Source organism: Cherax quadricarinatus, chromosome 65, assembly GCF_038502225.1.
Source record: "Cherax quadricarinatus isolate ZL_2023a chromosome 65, ASM3850222v1, whole genome shotgun sequence".
Taxonomy (NCBI): Eukaryota; Metazoa; Arthropoda; class Malacostraca; order Decapoda; family Parastacidae; genus Cherax; species Cherax quadricarinatus.
In genome coordinates this window covers 10397112-10419193 of record NC_091356.1, presented here as the reverse complement: position 1 = coordinate 10419193, position 22082 = coordinate 10397112, and the positions used below count along the sequence as shown (strand labels likewise).

General features: G+C 38.3%; 1 protein-coding gene and 2 long non-coding RNA genes across 6 annotated transcripts in view; 1 reads left to right on the top strand and 2 right to left on the bottom strand.

The window, feature by feature from the left end:
* LOC138854641 (uncharacterized) overlaps nucleotides 1–9270 on the bottom strand; it is a 33154-nt gene extending 23884 nt beyond the window's left edge. Inside the window, exon 1 of the long non-coding RNA XR_011393835.1 lies at nucleotides 9140–9270. This is a non-coding gene — a long non-coding RNA (uncharacterized lncRNA). The remainder of the gene's footprint in view (nucleotides 1–9139) is intronic.
* The window catches only part of LOC128700496 (multiple epidermal growth factor-like domains protein 6), a 434002-nt gene extending 420359 nt beyond the window's left edge, over nucleotides 1–13643 (top strand). For all 4 annotated transcript variants that reach the window (XM_070098931.1, XM_070098929.1, XM_070098930.1 and 1 more), the window contains 3 exons: nucleotides 2788–2901; nucleotides 3431–3565; nucleotides 11126–13643. In XM_070098931.1, the coding sequence (XP_069955032.1) occupies nucleotides 2788–2901; nucleotides 3431–3565; nucleotides 11126–11187 (311 nt within the window). In that variant the 3' untranslated portion in view covers nucleotides 11188–13643. The remainder of the gene's footprint in view (nucleotides 1–2787; nucleotides 2902–3430; nucleotides 3566–11125) is intronic.
* The window catches only part of LOC128700497 (uncharacterized), a 106001-nt gene continuing 93294 nt past the window's right edge, over nucleotides 9376–22082 (bottom strand). The window contains exon 4 of the long non-coding RNA XR_011393834.1: nucleotides 9376–9594. This is a non-coding gene — a long non-coding RNA (uncharacterized lncRNA). The remainder of the gene's footprint in view (nucleotides 9595–22082) is intronic.

Sequence of the window (22082 nt, the reverse complement as noted above, 5' to 3'; positions counted from 1 at the left end):
TTAATGAGACTCCGTGACTATTGTTATTATCACCACTTGTGGAAGTCGTCTGCTACCACAGATCACATTTATGTTTATTTATTCTACTGTGGGGTGTATTTATCTTATTTATATGTTATGCATCGTGTTTATTATATAATTTTGAAAAAAATATCATGGATGGATTAATGAAAATGTGTATATTACCATAATATACGACATTTAATGAGACTCAGTATTGTTATTATCACCACTTGTGCAAGTCGTCTGCTCACATCTCACATTTGTTTATTTATTCTACTGTGGGGTGTATTTATCTTATTTATATGTTATGCATCGTGTTTATTATATAATTTTGAAAAAAATATCATGGATGGATTAATGAAAATGTGTATATTACCGTAATATACGACATTTAATGAGACTCCGTGACTATTGTTATTATGGCGTCACTTGTGGAAGTCGTCTGCTACCACAGATCACATTTATGTTTATTTATTCTACTGTGGGGTGTATTTATCTTATTTATATGTTATGCATCGTGTTTATTATATAATTTTGAAAAAAATATCATGGATGGATTAATGAAAATGTGTATATTAACGTAATATACGACATTTAAATGACTCGATGTATGTAAGTTTATTTAGGTACAGGTATACATAAGTATAATTATCAGAGTATATATAAAATATGAAATAACTTTTAAAAACATTTGAAATTTTGGAGTTTCCAGACAAAATGGAGAGACTTAGTGCTTACTGAGCTCATGGAGAATGTTAACAAACAGGGTGGGGCACGGTGACCGTATTAGAAAGTCAGGTGGGGGGAGCCATATAGCGAGTTTTGGTCATAATTTGAAATGTCCGTATTAGCGGAACGCCGTAAAGTGAAACGCCGTAAAGCGGGGCCTTCCTGTATATATATATATATATATATATATGGGAGCAAGGGGCTAGTAACCCCTTCTCCTGTATATATTACTAAATTTGAAAGGAGAAACTTTGGTTTTTTCTTTTGGGCCACCCTGCCTCGGTGGGATACGGCCGGTGTGTTGAAAGAAAAATATATATATATATATATATATATATATATATATATATATATATATATATATATATATATATATATATATATATATATATATATATATATTAAAGGCAGTAGGTTGGTAGACAGCAACCACCCAGGGAGGTATTACAGTCTTGCCAAGTGAGTGTAAAATGAAAGCCTGTAATTGTTTTACATGATGGTAGGATTGCTGGTGTCTTTTTTCTGTCTCATAAACATGCAAGATTTCAGGTACATCTTGCTACTTCTACTTACACTTAGGTCACACTACACATACATGTACAGGCATATATACACACCCCTCTGGGTTTTCTTCTATTTTCTTTCTTGTTCTTGTTTATTTCCTCTTATCTCCATGGGGAAGTGGAACAGAATTCTTCTTCCGTAAGCCATGCGTGTCGTAAGAGGCAACTAAAATGCCGGGAGCAAGGGGCTAGTAACCCCTTCTCCTGTATATATTACTAAATGTAAAAGGAGAAACTTTCGTTTTTCCTTTTGGGCCACCCCGCCTCGGTGGGATATGGCCGGTGTGTTGAAAGAAAGAAGAAGATATACATACACACAGTAAACAGTGTTTCGCCTTACGGCACTCCGCTAATATGGACATTTCAAATTATCACCAAAACTCGCTATATGGCTCCCCCCACCTGACTTTTTAATAGTCACCGTGCCCCACCTGGTTTGTTTACATTTTCTGTGAGCTCCATGAGCACCGTGTCTCCCCATTATGTCTAGAAACTTTCCAAAATTTCAAGTGCTTTAAAGTTATTTCATGTTTTATATATACTCTGATAACTAAACTTTTGTGCACCTGTACCTAAATAAACTTACTATGCTGGCATGCAGGTACACATTAAAATCACTAAGAGTGTCTTATTAGTCTTGAGGATGCCATATTAATAATACGCAATAATAATCACTCTGAGGCATATTAAATGTTGTATATGTTAATATTAACATTTTCATTAATTTATGATATTTTTTTCAAAATTATATAATAAACATGCTATGTAACATATAAACATGATAAATATACCCCACAGTATGAGATGTTAAGTGTGTGAACCAAAACCAGACACATTTGCCTACTTGTGTACACTGCTCCACATCTCTCTCCTCCCATTTATTTGTTCTCTCTCTTTTTCATTTATTCGTTTTACCTCACTTACTCGCCTCTCACCCTACATTAAGTATAGTGCATATGCATTTTATCGCTCTGGGGCACTGTAGATGTACATAGTACATTACATGTGGGTGGGGTGGCCTGGCTAGCTATCATACTTCCCACACCTGACTTCTTACAATAGATACTACTTGCCTCTCACCTTACATTAAGACTACAAATATTTTAAGGTAAGTAATGAGTGTACTGTGTGTGTATTTTACTTTCCATTGTTTTTAATGCCTGGTTATATTGCTAATTTAATATATGTTAGTGTAATCTTATCTGGTATTTATATGCATTTATAAGTGAAAAATGGCATTCTGCTTTCTGGTGGTAGCCTGGAACCTAACCTGCCATACAAGTGGGGCCCTACACATTGCAGAATTACACATATGCAACCCAGATGTAATTCATCTTTTCAGTTCTATATACTATTTATGTACAAACACATTGCAGGATGAATACTTCACAATGTCTTTATACAATGAAAAATACACACCTCTCATAACTCCACTATTAATTTCATGTCTACTAAAGTTTACAGGGGAACTGTATCCTTCATATAATTTCAGGGAAGTATGGTGTCCATTGTCGTGAGGAGTGTCAGTGTGGAGAGTACCCATGCCACAGAGAAACTGGAGACTGCCAGTGCCCACCTGGCACTAAGGGAGAATACTGTCTTATGCGTGAGTACCCTCACTCGCATACGTAAATCATATTTATTATTGCTAGGTTCTTAATGAAATTATTATTTTTCACTTTTATTATGATAGTACAATAATAATAATGGGGAAGAACTTAATCCATGGGGTCATACAGTGCCTGGGGAATGGGAGATTAGATTTAATCCAAAGAAAGAAGGAAGGCTACAATTTCTTAGATTATTAGCCCTTCACTGGTATGAAGGGTGTATGACTAGTGTAATATTTTTGGTGAAACATTACATCTATAGGGATCATACAGCACCTGGAAAATAAGGAATGGTAGACAAGGTTTTAGCCAAGTGAAGGGTAGTTTAAATTCCCTGGATCAAGAGTCCTTCACAATCATCAAAGAGCAAAGGGAGTGTAAGATATTATACAAAACATAAAATATTTTGGAGTGAGAGAATCAAGCTTATGATTTCATTTCTATATTTTTCTTTTATAATTATCACCTCATTAAATGTAGTTTGGACAAGTTTAAGGCAAGATTATGACATGTTTATTTTTACAGCATGCGGGACAGGCAGGTATGGGCGGGGGTGCCAACAAGTGTGTGAGTGCCACAATGGTGGCACATGCCACCCTGCTACAGGTCACTGCTCATGCACCCCAGGATGGCTCGGACCCAAGTGTGATGAGAAGGACGGTAAGTTGGTGTACTGAGGAAACGCATGTAAACTAAATACATTGGAACCTTGGTATATGACCAGCTCCCTATTCGAACAAAGCTCAGCACTCAACCAAACAAATATGACCTGCCAGAACTTCACTGTAAATTATTTCGTGCATTTTCAAATTTTTTTTGTATTGTATAAATAAGTCACCATGGGGTCTATGATGATTAGTGATAACAGCCAACCAAACAGAAAATTGGTTGGGAAGAACTTGTTCGATATTCAAACAGAGCAGCACTCGAACGGCCTTCTGGAATGAATTGAGGTCGCATAACGAGGTTCCCCTGTATATAGATTGCCCATAGGGCTGTAAGGAAGCATTTAAGTCTCAAGCTTGGTAGACAAGTGGAATAGTTAGACAATGTGAGGGAAATTTGTTACACAGTTTGAAGAGTAGGTATGAAAAAGTCTAAGAAGCTAGAAACAAGTAATGGCAGGCAGAGTTGAGAGCAGGGACTCAAGCCCAGCAAACACAAATAGACAACAAACTATTTCTATGAAGTGTAGCCTGTATAATCCTACGGGTTTGGCGCTTCCCTGTGACTATATTACAGCGGACCCCCATCTTACGATATTAATCTGTTCCTGAGAGCTCATTGTAAGCCGAAATTATCGTTAACCGAATTAATTTTCCCCATTGGAAATCAAATTAATCCGTTCCTGACACCCCAAAGTATGAAAAAAAAAAAAAAAAAATTTTACCACATGAAATATTAATTTTAGTACACACAAACTGAAGACATGCACAATTACTACTCTACTAAGAATAAAATACATGACACTTACCTTTATTGAAGATCTGGTGATTGATGGGATGGGAGGAGGGGAGAGTGTAAAAGTTATTGTTTAGAAGGGGAATCCCTTCCATTAGGACTTGAGGTAGCAGGTCCTTTTCCGGGGTTACTTCCCTTCTTTTAATGCCACTAGGACCAGCCCGAGAGTCACTGGACCTCTGTCACACAACAAATCTGTCCAAAGAACTCTGTACCTCCCGTTCCTTTAAGACTTTCCTAAAATGGGCCATAACATTGTCATTGTACAGGTTGCCAACATGGCTTGCAGTAGCTGTGTCAGGGTGATTTTCATCAGTAAAGGTTTGCAGTTCAACCCACTTTGCACACATTTCCTTAATCTCTTTTTCAATTCCATACTAATTCTCACCTTTTTTACCACAGGGATGGCACTAGAAGCTTTCTTGGGGTCCATGGTGACTTATTTTGCAGTTACAAGCACTAAAAACACCATGATAATGTGAAATGTACCGAATGTATGCATAGATGCGACCACACTGGCTGGCTTGTAAACACTGGCGTTGAGGTCACACATGGGATGCGTCCCAGACGAATTACGTAAGGCGAGTTTTTTATTGTGAGGCGAGGGAAAATTTTTGCGTTCAAATGCTTTGTATGGCGGATTTAATGTAACGCGATGCGTTCGTAAGGCGGGGGTTCACTGTAACAAGAAGTGTAGCACAGTAGTATATTAAACAATAAGGGTGACTGACATATATAAACTGCTTTACAGAAAACTCCTTATTATGCAAGGCATTTAGGGCAGCCTTAAAACTAAATTATGACTACAAGTATATGAGAATAATACACCTACCATCCGACTTACGACCGAGTTCGGTTCCGAGAAACCAGTTGTAAGTCGAAATGGTCGTAAGTCGAACTTTACTACTGAATATGAACAAAACATTTTTGTAATGACTTTATTTTATTGTTTTATTTTGGTATTTCATGTTTCACTTTACTTTATATGCTGTTAGTACTGTATTTTATACTGTAAGGTTTAGGATAAACACTGTGTACAACACAAATAGTTGTTTATTTCCCAGAAATTTGGCATAAAAAACACGGTCGTAAGTCGGATGGTAGGTGTATGTACATATTTTTTATTACACACAACAAGTTCAGCTCTGTTATCCTTTTCTCATAGTTTATACCCTACAGCTAGTTGCAGAGTTAAGGGGTATGGGTTTCATGACTTTGTGCTGTTGGAATGTAAGCAAAGTAAAATTTAATAACAAATTCAGAGCAATCAGCCTGATTTGAGACCTTGAGGTGGGAAGTATGGTGCCTGCACTCTCCTGTTGAGAAATGGTTTACCAGCTAAGGTTAAAGATTAAATGTAGGGAGTACTTAGCTGATAAGACGGCTATCGTCCACACAGTCGCCCCTGCAGACGAGGTCTTGAGAAGTTGTCTCATCCACTTCACAACAGGCTGTAATAAAGTATATCAGGTAGGATTATAAATTACCCCTAGGGGGTGTTATGTCAGCATATATCAGCCACTGATGCCTGACAACACTTGTGTGGACTCAAAAGTCCACACCTTACTGCTGACTATAGGTTGATTACAAACTCCTTGCGACACAAGAACTGCGCAGTCCCCCGTACTACAAGAAATCTGCAACCCACCTTGCTCTTGTAGCGTGAGCTATGGTGTTTTTTACACCCTCGACAGATATCGGTGACTTTATAGAAGCTGAAGTGTCCTTGGATGTCCACGTCTTCCATAGTCTAGGAATACGCACACTGGTACACTATGTTCCACAAGATTTGTCTTTAATGTTCACAATCTTATCACTAAAGAAGTTGATCACACTTCTCTGTAAGTGTTTATTGTGTTTTGTGAGACACTTTGTTCACACTAACGCACGGATCAGTGTTCTTTGTTGTTTATCCTGGCGTCAGTGTGACTCCCAGTAGGGTGAAAAGTAATCTGACCTCACAGCCTCCTACACCGCTGCAGTGTCCCTCGAACATAAAGGAAAAGCTGACCTAGTACTTTTTGCTTCCTTGCCAAACTTCCTCCATGAAGCAAAGCAGAATGCTTGATTCTGGCTGTCTTAAGCATAGACAACAATGTACACTATCTTTATCATGGTAATAAAGTGGGAGCAGGATTTTCCTTAATTGTCCTGCTAAGGTAAGAGATGGACTGTCTCTTATTAAACTACACTTTGCAACACTGGACTCTTGCAAGGAGCAGCGGTCGCTTGACCACGTCACATACTCGTATTGCATCTGGGATCAATTACTTGCTGTAGCAGTATACAAGATGCTTGCCCCTTCTGAGAGGGGGCCCCTCATGGCTGAAGGGGGCTAATACCCCCCTCCTGGAGAAAATTTCTCCACATCTCCAGTTCAGAAGGGTCATCTGAGTTTGATGACAGCAATTACCTGGAGAGGGTTTCTGGGGTCAACGCCCCCTCAGTTCGATCCAACACCAAGCCTTGTGGTGGATCAGGGTCTGATCAATCAGGCTGTTACTGCTGGCTACATGCAAACTGACATACAAACCACAGCCCGGCTGGTCAGGTACTGACTTTAGGTGCCTATCCAGTGCCTTCAAGGCAGCCAGGGGTCTATTGGTAATCCCCCTTATGTATGCTGGGAGGCAGCTGAACAGTCTTGGGCCCTGGACACTAATTGTGTTGTCTTTCAGTGTACTTGTGGCATCCCTACTTTTCATTGGAGGAATGTTGCATCTCCTGCTGAGTCCTTTGCTTTCACAGAGTGATTTTAGTGTGCAAGTTTGATGCTAATCCTTCTACGATTTTCCAAGTGTATATTATCATGCATCTCTCTTGCCAGCATTCCAGGGAATACAAATTAAGGGATTTTAACCACTCCCATTAATTTAGGTGCCTTATTGTACTTGTGTGTGCTGTGAAAGTTCTTTGTACACTCTCCAGGTCAACAGTTTCGCTTGCCTTGAAGGGGGAGAGTTAGTGTACAGCAGTATTCCAGCCTAGAGAGAAGCAATTTGAAGAGGATCATCATGGGCTTGGTGTCCTTAGTTTTGAAGGTTCTCATTATCCATCCTATCATTTTCCTAGCAGATGTGGTAGATACGTTATTGTGGTCTTTGAAGGCGAGATCCTCTGACATTATCACTCTCAGGTCTTTCACATTACTTTTTTGCTCTACTGTATGGTTAGAATTTGTAGTATATCCTGAAACAGTTTTAATTTCCTCAAGTTTTTCATATCTGAGTATTTGAAATTTCTCTTCATTGAACTTCATATTGTTCTGAGTGGCCCATTGGAAGATTTGGTTGATTTCCGCTTGGAGTTTTGCAGTGTCTTCGATGGAGGTCACTGTCATAGCAATTTGGGTGTCATCTGCAAAGGAAGACATGGAGCTATGGCTTACAGCTCTGGTATGTGGATGAAGAATGGACTGGGAGTGAGCGCTGTGCCTTGTGGAACAGAGCTTTTCACTGTAGCTCCCTCAGACTTTACTCTGTTAACTATTAGTGTTCTGTTTGTCAGGAAGTTATAGATCTATCTACCAACTTTTCCTGTTATTCCTTTATCACACATTTTGTGTACTATTACACCATGATCACACCCGTTGAAAGCTTTTGCAAAGTCTGTGTATACTGCATCTGTATTTTGTTTATCCTCTACAGCATCAAGGACCTTGTCATAGTCGTCCAGTAGCTGGGACAGGCAGGTGCCATCTGCTCTAACTCCATGTTGCCCTGGGTTGTGTAATAGGGTGAATAACTGTGAAAATGCTTCCTCTTTTTATTTTCCTACCTCAGGTGGAGGCTGCTCATGTATGTTTTTAGCACATCAGTTATCTTCAACAGGGGTAGGGTGAGCCAAAAATGATGGAATATGTTCACAGGTTTTTTCATAGTGCTTTACACTACAGTTATAAAACTGCAACATTATGTATATTCTCCCAAAAGCACTTTGTCATCAGCAAAAAAAAAACAAAAAAAAAAAAAAAAAAAAAAAAAAAAAAAAAAAACACGTGATTACTATACCTCTCCCCAACACCATAGAATTCAGTTCTTTCACAACTTTCACGAACAGCTCAAAACTCGAACAATTATATAAGCGTATTTATGTAAGTGTATTTTTGGGGGGTCCGAAACAGATTAGTCTAATTTACATTCCTTATGTAAAATAAAGTTCATTTCTTTGTAAAGGTTACAATGTGTAATTACAGTTTTGATTTGCTAAGTACAAAGGTAGCCACTATCATGCCGAGGCATTTTGGGCAAACTAATCCTAATAAATACATAGTAACTAATTAAAACTAGATAAGATAATAATACATAGTAACTATGCTTAAAACTATACAAGAAGTAGTGGTTAACTGCTTTACAATCTCATTTGAATTTAATACAAGTGAGAGGTAGTAAGGTAGAGTAGGGTTTGGTAAAATAATCTTGAAATTGCACACAAAATCTACCTTACAAGTAATGGTGCAGATGGTAATATTTTATGGATTAGCAGAATTAAAAGCCAGGAGGTCACATAATAAAACTAATTAGCACATGTTTTGGTTGATTTGGTTAATATTGTGAGATAAGAGGATTTTTTAGCACTCAAACAGCCTTCTCGAACAAATTAAGTTCGTATCCCAAGGTACCACTGTATTTATAGTACCTGCCACATTCTATCCCTGTGCGCTATCACATGCCTTATCTAAATTCATAAATGCAACAAATTGTCCCTTACATTTACTCAAATATTGTTTACTTATGCCCTTTAAGGTAAACATTTAGTCTGCATATCCCCTACCTTTCCTAAATCCTCCTTGTTCCTTTGCAGTCTGTCTTAAATAACAAAAAAGGCACAATAGCGTGACAGGAACGATACACAAATAACCTGCACATAAAAGAGAGAAGCTTACGACGACGTTTCGGTCCGACTTGGACCATTGACAAAGTCACACTAACCAGAGGTGGAGCAGGACGGCTATATATAGCCGTCCTGCTCCACCTCTGGTTAGTGTGACTTTGTCAATGGTCCAAGTCGGACCGAAATGTCGTCGTAAGCTTCTCTCTTTTATGTGCGGGTTATTTGTGTAAGACTGTCTTATTTCAAACTCTTTCCAGCTGTGTTATCATTGCATGGTTTGGATGCAACCAAATTCCTCAGTGGTCTCCCTCTGACTTTAATTTCCTAAGAGTAGAATTATTTGGATGCATTCTTCTTTACTGTAAGACATCATCATGGATTAGATGTTAGAGTACCTGCAAGAACAGAACAATATGAATTACTTATTTTACCCTATGATTTTATTTTACTATACCCAAATTTACATTTATTATTATAACTTAGTGAATACATATTAATTTGCACATCCCAAAACTATGATCTAAGTGATAATATTATACTATACAGTATTAGATAAAGTACATTTTAAGATTTTTAAGTTAAAAAAGGCACAGTACTGTGACTGGAACAATACACAAATATCCCACATGTAGGAGAGAGAAGCTTCCAACGACATTTGGTCTGACTTGGACCACTTACAAAGTCACTCGTTTCTGTTAGTGAGACTTTGTAAATGGTCCATGTCGGACCAAAATGTCGTTGTGAGCTCTTCTCTCCTATGTGCAAGTTATTTGTGTATTTGAAAATTAAATTGTTTTGGCGCAAATTTAAAAAACACATGCTGTGTTTATTCTCATTTGCATTAATATAGTACAAACTTAAATTAAATCAATATGTCAGGAAAATCAAAATTTATTTATTCCTTGCATGCATTCAGGTGAATGGAGTAAGTACACCTTAATTTTATATAACTAATTACATACAATTCTGCTCTGAAAATGCTTGCCAATTCTAGTATATGTCCTGGATTAGTTTATCAGGGAAATCAACTGTGAGACATTGGAACCATCTGTGTGCACACTGATAGCATAAGAATGTGACTGAAAGTGCTCAAGGTAGAGCAAATACAAGTTTTCAGCAGACATACGAGCCTTTGGGCCTAGAAGGGCAAATGAATAGTCAGAACTCCCCAAGCAGGAAGGGAAAGGTATGAAAAAAGCAACACAATGGGGGTTATTATTATTATTATAATCAAGGGGGAAGCGCTAAACCCGGAGGATTATACAATGTGGAAGGCATTCAGGCTTAATTCGGGGAACTGGAGCACAGATCCAATTCCCTAAATCAAGAGCCCCTCACCAACATCAAGGAACCTTCCTTGAGGGGACAATGGGGGTTAAATTCAGAACTAAATTTAGAGTTTGAATACAAAGCTTACAGAGATTTGATAAATGAAACAGAGACATGTGAATTAGTCTTGCTAATATCCGTGATTATTAAGAGTGTGGGAGGATTATGAAGGCCATGGAAGTGGGTTTTGATATTGTGCACTCCTGATAGTCTCATGTACACGAGACCTCATATTAATCAAGATTACTTTTGCTACTTGTCTTTTTCAACTACATACTTTCAGTGTATGTAATTTTACAATGTAGATATATGACCTGATAAGTAACATTTAAATAAAGAGGAGTGGATATTTAAACTTGAAGCTATTACTTAAAGGTAATAGGTTAAATATAAAATTTAAGAATCTTTCACATGACATTAATTTCATAATGAACAGTATACTGATGTGAAAAAAGTGAAATGCATTTCTTAATATTTATATGCAATGTCCCTAAATAAAAATTATATAAAATGCAAAATATCTAATTCAGTGAATGTGAGCTTTGCATATACTATATGCTGTATGTGTATTCTCATACCACTTTCTTAAATCTGCAGTCTCCTTCATTGCTGCGAGTGATCAGCGAGGACGGGCAGACATTCCCATCGAACTCAGCTGATTCTACTCTCGTCAAATCAAAGCTTTATATGACGGATATACCATTGTAAATGGTGAACGAGTGACAAAAACCTAGTCATTCTGGAATATGATGCAGAAAATCATTATGTCTGCACCTGTGTAGTTGCTTGTTCGTATGTGGCCGCAAAAAACAAGATTCCTTAAATCTCAGCGATGCATTTCTTGTGTGCTACTGTTTGTACATCCTTGCAAGTGCTTACACAATGACAGAAACCTGGCCAAGCGGCTTACATTGTCTGTACCAGGTGAGCTGGACTAAGTGCCTGGCCACTGATGATGACAATACATAACACAGACTGGGGAGGAGCTTGTATTCTTTGTGTGTGATAAAACACAGGAAAACAGAAATACAAATGTTCCAGTGATGCATCTGCAGGCACAATGTTCATCTTTAATAACTGGCATTTGCTGTTTTAAATATACTTTGTGAATTTACATTGTGGTGTTCCAGCCTTGAACATTTAAATGTTACCATTCTCCCCAACTCATCAACTATAATATAAGAATACTAAAGAGAGTCCAATATCTTGTAAATAATCCTGTCATCTACACTCAAGCTATTGTATCTATTGTACTGAATATCTCTTGTTAAAGTCAAAAACCTACTTAGAAGAATGCATGTTTTAAAAGTTGTCAAGTTATATTAATGGCGAGATTCTAAAACCACAAGGGGCATACAGTGCATGATAAATGGGAGGTAATCAGGTTCATCATGAAGAGGAGGCTTGCTCCAGCTTTTCAGATTATGAGGCCTTCACCTGTATCAAGGCATCCCTTTAAAGGAAAAGTTACATATATAAAATAATTTTTTTTTCATGTTCAATTTAAATAAGAGTAAAAAAACAGGTAATTATAAGGTATTTACCTGATGACAATAGGCATAAAAGGATATAATTTAAAAAATTTGGATGATAATTTATTAGAAGAACTCGTGACTGAATTGTGTGTTGTAAACTAAATACGTAGTTATGTAATTTTTTTGAGCATCAAAGTCCTTGCACATTACAGTTGCTGAAACAGTGTAAAGTATCGGAATTAATTAGACAACATTTTAACTAGGCTCAGAGGTATATACATGGATATGGGTACCTGTTTATATATTGAGATGTGTATGTTTGTGTCTTTGGAAATACAGTGGACCCCCGCATAACGATATTATTTCAATCCAGAAGTCTGTTTGGGTGCCGTTATAGACCGAATTTGTTCCCATAAGAAATGTTGTGAATTAGATTAGTCCATTTCAGACCCCTAAAAATACACCTACAAAAGCACTTACAAAAATAAATTTACATAATTGGTCGAGTTGGGAGCTGATCGTTATCCGGGGGTCCACTGTATATCTCCCTCAGTACATATTCACCAAGAAAATGTATGTCTTAATGTACACACAGTTTATTATATTTTCTATTCTGGGAAATGAGGTATCCTTGCTGTTAACACCTAAGTAAATTGAAGCCTTAATATTAAGACCCAGTTCAAAAGACTTCATTTTATTATTTCTGAATTAGTAAATGCAACTCACTTGCAATGTAATAATTTAAAAAAAAATACTAAACAGCCTCTTTCAAGAATTTCAGAAAATTTAGTTTTTGCCAATAATAGTAAGTACGTGTACATGTACAGTGTACAGAAAGCCCCTTGTTATGCAGAGTTTTTCATTCAAATTAGGTCAGTTTTGTCCCAGGATGCAACCCACACCAGTCAACTAACTCCCAGGTACCCATTTTACTGATGGGTGAACATAGACAACTGGTGTAAAGAAACACGCCCAATGTTTCTACCCTCGCTGGGAACCATCTACTTTAATTAATTTAACACTGATCCTGAATGGATCATAATTATATTTAAGGGAAAAAATTACATTAGGGCCAAGTTTGATATTAGAATGGCTAAGGCAGCTCCTATTCCTTGGATCAGTTCCCTTCACCAGCATCAAAGCACCTCCCTAGAAGGGCATGGATGGATGAATGTTGAAACCCTAGTAATCTAACCTACCTTAATTTTGAATGGTTGAATGTTGTGTAAAGATCATAGTAGTACTCACATTCCTAATGTTTAATAGACTACAATGTTTAAGTTAACGCAACAGTCATTTATGTTATTAGTAAATAAAGATATCACAGCTAAGATACAATGCCGTCTTAAGATAAGCAAGGTGTTAAATCTCGAAACCAAATGTGTGTTTGTGTGTATGTATTCAACACCTCGATATAATGGATTAACTGGGGTGGGGAAGAGGGGTCTGATGATGCAAATTGACATTTCAGTCCGAATATGAAGGCCATTCCTGTGATTATAGCAATGCTGGACTCTTACGGGTTTGCGCTTAGTTATAATTACAAAAATAATAATAACAATACTGGACAATTCTGTAAACAGGCTTAGGTCAAGGGTTTACTTTATTATTTAATAAATCTATGTAAATCTAATTATACATATGTGATTTTTTTTCAACACAACGGCCATATTATATTTTTTGTCACAGTTGTTATTCAGAGCTGACAGACTTCATTTAAAAAGTTACATTTGTTTTTTCAATGAAGAGGTGAACCTATACAGTCAAACTTCCTTAAAAAAAATACTTGATACAAAAATTTTGATGCACTGCTCGATATATTTAAGCAAGATAACATGGTATCTTAATTGCTACAATTAAGACAATGGAAAATTAGCCTAATCCTAACCTATGAATATATGGGCATCCCAAAATTGTTAGTATTACTGAATATTAGTTAAATAAATTACTTTAAAAATACAGTAGAACCCTTGTATCCACTGACTCAGTATCCATGGTTTCAGTTATCCACAGTTTACTGTGGCCCTAAAATACCTCATAATTTTGCATAATAATGGCCCAAAGTGCAAAAGTAGAAAAGCTGGCTGTTCTTCAAAGCCCAAGAGAAGCTGTGAAGTGCTACCCATCAGTGAAAAAGTGATAATTCTCCACCTATTGTGCATAATTTAGAAATTAAACTTTATAATAGGAACGTATTGGACTTATATACAGTGGACCCTCGTTTTTTTTGTGATTAATCTGTTCCAGAGAGTCTGCTAAAAGTCAAAATTCACGAATAGCGAAACCATTTTCCCCATAAGAAATAATGGAAATACAATTAATTCGTTTGAGACACCCAAAAATATTAAAAAAATATTTTTTTTTCCAAATTAAATAAAGATTTGCATACAGAAAACAATGATAAATCAAGTACATACATATATAAAATAATAACAACATTACACTTAGCTTTACTGAAGACTTCTGGGTGGATGGAAGATGGGAGGAGGGGAGAAGATGAAGGTACACTATTGTTTAGAAGGGGAATCCCCTTCCATAAAGACTTCAGGTACCAAGTCCTTTTCTGGGGTTACTTCCCTTCTTTGTTTTTTAATGGCACTGGGACCAGCTTGAGTCACTGGACCCGTCACACAAAATATCTGTTCAGAGAGCTCTGTTTCGGACATTTCTTTAAAACATCCCTAAAATGGGACACAACATTGTCATTGTACATGTTGCCAATATGACCTGCAACAGCCTTGTCAGGGTGAGGTTCATCCATAAATGTTTGCACCTTTGTCCACATTGCACAAATGCCCTTAATCTTTGAAGAAGGCACCTTCCTCCATCTCTCTTCCTCCTCTAAAGCAATTTCCTGAGCTGTGGTCTGTTGCTGTTGCAGATGAAGGTCTTGCAGCTCTGTAGTGGTTAGCTCTTCATCGTGGTCCTCCATCAACTCTTCCACATCCTTGAAACTCACATCCAACCCCATGGAATTCCCCAATGCCATAATACTTTCCACAACTGGCATAGGCTCCTCAGGGTCAGCCCCAAACCCTTCAAAATCCCTCTCTTGTACACATTGTGGCCACAATTTTCTCCAAGCAGAGTTCAAAGTCCTGGAAGTCACTCCCTCCAAAGCCTTACCTATAAGGTTTATGCAATGGAGGATACTGAAGTGATCTTTCCAGAAATCTCTTAAGGTCAATTCAGTGTCTGAGGTCACTTGAAAGCACTTTTGAAACACTGCTTTGGTGTACAGTTTTTTGAAGTTTGAAATGACCTGCTGGTTCATGGGTTGAAGGAGAGGAGTGGTATTAGGGGGCAAGAGCTTCACTTTGATGAAATGAAACTCCTCCACCATTTGCTCTTCCAAGTCTGGAGGATGAGCAGGAGCATTGTCCATTACCAGGGGACACTTGAGTTCCAATTTATTTTCCAGGAGGTATTTCTTCACACTGGGGCCAAACACTTCATTGAACCAGTCAAGGAAAATGTCTCTCGTGACCCATGCCTTACTGTTAGCCTTCAACATCACACACAAATTAGCCTTAACCCTTCGACTGTTTTCGACGTATAAATACGTCTTACGAGCCAATGTTTCTGACGTATATATTTTTTTTTTTTTTTTTTTTTTTATTATCACACCGGCCGATTCCCACCAAGGCAGGGTGGCCCGAAAAAGAAAAACTTTCACCATCATTCACTCCATCACTGTCTTGCCAGAAGGGTGCTTTACACTACAGTTTTTAAACTGCAACATTAACACCCCTCCTTCAGAGTGCAGGCACTGTACTTCCCATCTCCAGGACTCAAGTCCGGCCTGCCGGTTTCCCTGAATCCCTTCATAAATGTTACTTTGCTCACACTCCAACAGCACGTCAAGTATTAAAAACCATTTGTCTCCATTCACTCCTATCAAACACGCTCAAGCATGCCTGCTGGAAGTCCAAGCCCCTCGCACACAAAACCTCCTTTACCCCCTCCCTCCAACCCTTCCTAGGCCGACCCCTACCCCGCCTTCCTTCCACTACAGACTGATACACTCTTGAAGTCATTCTGTTTCGCTCCATTCTCTCTACATGTCCGAACCACCTCAACAACCCTTCCTCAGCCCTCTGGACAACAGTTTTGGTAATCCCGCACCTCCTCCTAACTTCCAAACTACGAATTCTCTGCATTATATTCACACCACACATTGCCCTCAGACATGACATCTCCACTGCCTCCAGCCTTCTCCTCGCTGCAACATTCATCACCCACGCTTCACACCCATATAAGAGCGTTGGTAAAACTATACTCTCATACATTCCCCTCTTTGCCTCCAAGGACAAAGTTCTTTGTCTCCACAGACTCCTAAGTGCACCACTCACTCTTTTTCCCTCATCAATTCTATGATTCACCTCATCTTTCATAGACCCATCCGCTGACACGTCCACTCCCAAATATCTGAATACGTTCACCTCCTCCATACTCTCTCCCTCCAATCTGATATTCAATCTTTCATCACCTAATCTTTTTGTTATCCTCATAACCTTACTCTTTCCTGTATTCACCTTTAATTTTCTTCTTTTGCACACCCTACCAAATTCATCCACCAATCTCTGCAACTTCTCTTCAGAATCTCCCAAGAGCACAGTGTCATCAGCAAAGAGCAGCTGTGACAACTCCCACTTTGTGTGTGATTCTTTATCTTTTAACTCCACGCCTCTTGCCAAGACCCTCGCATTTACTTCTCTTACAACCCCATCTATAAATATATTAAACAACCACGGTGACATCAATAATTCTAGCGGCTTCAAATCAAGCGGGAGAAAGCTGGTAGGCCCACATGTGAGAGAATGGGTCTGTGTGGTCAGTGTGCACCACATAAAAAAAATCCTGCAGCACACATTGCGTAATGAGAAAAAAAAAATGATCGTTTTTTGGAATAAAACGCCGACTTTGAGGTGTATTTTCGTATAGTATTTATCGTTGTATTCGCGTTTTCATGGTCTTAGGTGATAAAATGGAAAACATATTACAGAAATAGAGATGATTTTCATTACTTTGATGATGAAAACGACCTTGAAACTGAGCTCAAAGTAGCGGAAATGTTCGATTTTACCAATGTTCAGGAGTAAATAAATCACACCACACGTCCAATACACGTCAACTGGGGAGTCTAATATTCTTTCACTAGTGCAATGATATTATTTATACCATTTTTACAATAATGCAGTTGTCTGCATAACAGTAAATTTTTTATTTTTTGTATGAATAAAAAATCAAAATAGAAAGCAATAATAATATAAGAGGAGCCTAGAGATGTGAATAATGAACAGAGCATATGTTATTTTAGTGCCACGAATGTCTACCTTGTTTATTCTGGACCCTATTTTGAAATTGGCATCTTTTTTAGTTTGTGTGAAATTGGCCAAATTGCCAATTTCTGACCACCATATTGGGTAGTCCAAATTAGTAAATGGGAGGTTTCTTGTACTCAGCTGATAGATAAAATGGAGTTCTAAAGAAATAGCTATGAGTTTGGTCAACTGGAACAATGGAATTGGCTGAAAATAGGGCTCAAAGTCGGCGAAATCGCCGATACGCTTATGTCGCTGAGACTGCTAAATTCGCGGGAGCATAATTCCATGAGTTTCCGACCAAATTTCGAACTTTTGGTGTCATTACCATCGGGAAAAGATTCTCTATCATTTCATAAGAAATTTTTTTTTTTTTTCAAAAATTGAGCGACATAGAATGACAGTTTCAGAGAGGGGCCTGAAACAGTCAAAGGGTTAATGACACTGTCTTTCTTGAACACTGTGGGATTTTCAGAGTGATACACCAGTAAAGGCTTCACTTTGAAATCCCCACTAGCATTACTATAAAACATGAGAGTTAGCCTGTCTTTCATAGGTTTGTGTCCTGGCAGTGCCATTTCCTCCTGCGTGATGTAGATCCTCTATGGTATTTTCTTCCAAAACAGGCCTGTTTTGTCACAATTGAACACTTGTTGGGGTTTGAATTGTTCAGTCTCTATGTACCCCTTGAACTCCTGAACATATTTTTCAGCCGCTTTATTGTCAGCACTCGCAGCCTCGCCATGCCTTACCACACTGTGTATGCCACTACACTTCTTAAATCTCTCAAACCAGCCTTTGCTGGCCTTAAAATCACAAACATCAGCACTCGTTGCAGGCATTTTCTTTACGAGATCATGCAACTCCGTTGCTTTTTCACAAATGAGTGACTACATAACACTATCTCCTGCTAACTAATTTTGGGTAATCCACACCAGCAATAACCTCTCCACTTCTTTTGAGTGTTTTCGATCTCTTTTTTGTCAGCATATCTACCCTTTTTGCAACAACAGCTTCCTTGATTTCCTTTCCCTTTGCCATGATTGAAGTGATGGTTGAATGGTGTTTGCCATACATCCTGGCAAGCTCTGAAACACGCACTCGACAATCACGAACCGTGAGGCTATTTTTTGCCAAAAAAAGTTGCTGAAAAAAATTGCTGAAAGTTGGATTTCACGAATGTTGCGACCGCTGAAACGCGGGGGTTCACTGTATAGGGTTTGCTACTATACACGGTTTCGGTATGCACAGCAAGTCATTGGAACGTATCCCCTGTGGATATGGGGGTCCTACTGTATTGAACCTGGTTTTTGTACAGGTACTGCACCAATTTATACTCAGGCTGTCAAATAAAAACTATTTCTGTAAAGTGAAATACAGTATATTACAGCCTCTCCTTGCTTAGTGCGTACTCATTTACCAACAACTCGGACTTATGACGGGCTTTCTGACCAGTATTCATACCTATATGTACATATTGGAATGATTTCCTCTATTCTGTTTATTACAATATACAGTACACTACTGTATAAACATTTAAAAATATAGTAAAAATGTTATAAATGGTATTGAGGTAACATTACAACAATATCAAAGATGGTTGAAACAAACTCACTACCATTATGGTATGCTCCTTGCTTACCAATAAATTTGTTTACCAACATGGTCTTAGGAACGGAACTCTGTCGCTGAGGAGAGGCTGTATACAGTTAGGGTGTTTGCATATTACTGCTTGTGGGCAGCCTCAAAACTAAATTATGATTACACATATTTGAGAATAACAATACAGAGTTATTAAAATATTGGAGGCATTTGGAAATTCAATAAAAAAAGTGTAATCAGAGACTTGCAAAATAATGTACGTATATATTATACATGGAGTTTTGAGACTAAGATCGCGGGTTCTATCCCCACCAGTGGTATGGTTAGTATACATGTGGTTGGTTGGCCATGGTGCCCAGGGGAATTTGATGAGCAATTGCTACTTACATAATTCACTCAGAGATAAATTAATATGACAATTTGGTTCATTCTGGGCTTTTAGCAAGCTATCATGGCTTGATAATGGTTCAGAATGGATAGAAAAATTTAGTTTCACAAATTGTGTTGTTCTGACTTGTTTCAGCCATGGTACTTTGACTGGAAAATCAAAGTTCATTTCCGCATGATATAATGCTTATACAGAAATGGGTGACACTTGGTTGCATGCAGGAAGACCATGGTTATGACAACAGCTGTGGACAAGTCAGTACTGAGGTATACTTCAGTCTCACTATACATTCAGAAAAGTTTGTGAGCCATCGTCTCCTCTCATATTTTGCCATCATTTGTCATTTTGAGAATTTTTTGGGGGGAAGGCAACAGTCTAAGGCATAAAAGAATGCAGTATACAGCCTCTCCTCACATAACGATGGAGTTCTGTTCCTGAGACCATGTTGTTAACCCTTTCAGGGTCCGTCCCGTAGATCTACGGCTTTACATTCAGGGTCCAAACCGTAGATCTACGTCATGAGCTCAGCTCACTCTGATAAACTGTGAGTGGTACATTTTGGCCTAGATATGAGAGAATACAGCTATGTGGTATGTGTGCACCACATAAAACAGATCCTGCAGCACACTGTGTATAATGAGAGAAAAAACTGAAATCATGATTTTTCAATTAAAACAGCGACTTTGCAGTGTTTTTTCGTATGTTTTTTATAGTTGTATTTGCGATTTCTTGGTCTCATTTGATAGAATGGATGACATATTACAGAAATAGAGATGATTTTGATTGGTTTTAGCACAGGAAATGGCTTGAAACTGAGCTCAAAGTAGCAGAAATGTTAAATTTTTGACGATATTCAAGAGTAAACAAACGACCTCACACGTCTAATACACGCCAGCTGGTGGGTCTAATATGCATTCACAAATATGGTGATGATATTTATACAATTATTACAGTATTGCATAACAGTAAATCTTCTATTTTTTGGTGTGAATAAAAATTCATTATTTTTTATTTTTTTTTTTATTATCACACCGGCCGATTCCCACCAAGGCAGGGTGGCCCGAAAAAGAAAAACTTTCACCATCATTCACTCCATCACTGTCTTGCCAGAAGGGTGCTTTACACTACAGTTTTCAAACTGCAACATTAACACCCCTCCTTCAGAGTGCAGGCACTGTACTTCCCATCTCCAGGACTCAAGTCCGGCCTGCCGGTTTCCCTGAATCCCTTCATAAATGTTACTTTGCTCACACTCCAACAGCACGTCAAGTATTAAAAACCATTTGTCTCCATTCACTCCTATCAAACACGCTCACGCATGCCTGCTGGAAGTCCAAGCCCCTCGCACACAAAACCTCCTTTACCCCCTCCCTCCAACCCTTCCTAGGCCGACCCCTACCCCGCCTTCCTTCCACTACAGACTGATACACTCTTGAAGTCATTCTGTTTCGCTCCATTCTCTCTACATGTCCGAACCACCTCAACAACCCTTCCTCAGCCCTCTGGACAACAGTTTTGGTAATCCCGCACCTCCTCCTAACTTCCAAACTACGAATTCTCTGCATTATATTCACACCACACATTGCCCTCAGACATGACATCTCCACTGCCTCCAGCCTTCTCCTCGCTGCAACATTCATCACCCACGCTTCACACCCATATAAGAGCGTTGGTAAAACTATACTCTCATACATTCCCCTCTTTGCCTCCAAGGACAAAGTTCTTTGTCTCCACAGACTCCTAAGTGCACCACTCACTCTTTTTCCCTCATCAATTCTATGATTCACCTCATCTTTCATAGACCCATCCGCTGACACGTCCACTCCCAAATATCTGAATACGTTCACCTCCTCCATACTCTCTCCCTCCAATCTGATATTCAATCTTTCATCACCTAATCTTTTTGTTATCCTCATAACCTTACTCTTTCCTGTATTCACCTTTAATTTTCTTCTTTTGCACACCCTACCAAATTCATCCACCAATCTCTGCAACTTCTCTTCAGAATCTCCCAAGAGCACAGTGTCATCAGCAAAGAGCAGCTGTGACAACTCCCACTTTGTGTGTGATTCTTTATCTTTTAACTTCACGCCTCTTGCCAAGACCCTCGCATTTACTTCTCTTACAACCCCATCTATAAATATATTAAACAACCACGGTGACATCACACATCCTTGTCTAAGGCCTACTTTTACTGGGAAAAAATTTCCCTCTTTCCTACATACTCTAACTTGAGCCTCACTATCCTCGTAAAAACTCTTCACTGCTTTCAGTAACCTACCTCCTACACCATACACTTGCAACATCTGCCACATTGCCCCCCTATCCACCCTGTCATACGCCTTTTCCAAATCCATAAATGCCACAAAGACCTCTTTAGCCTTATCTAAATACTGTTCACTTATATGTTTCACTGTAAACACCTGGTCCACACACCCCCTACCTTTCCTAAAGCCTCCTTGTTCATCTGCTATCCTATTCTCCGTCTTACTCTTAATTCTTTCAATTATAACTCTACCATACACTTTACCAGGTACACTCAACAGACTTATCCCCCTATAATTTTTGCACTCTTTTATCCCCTTTGCCTTTATACATTATGTGAATAAAAAATCAAAATGGAATTTATTTGTAAAGCCTCAAAATGTAACTAATGAACAGAGGAAATGTTAGTTTAGTTCCAGGAATACCTACATTGTTTATTCTGGACCCTATTTTGAAATTGGAATATTTTGAACTGTGTTAAATTGGCCAAATTAACAATT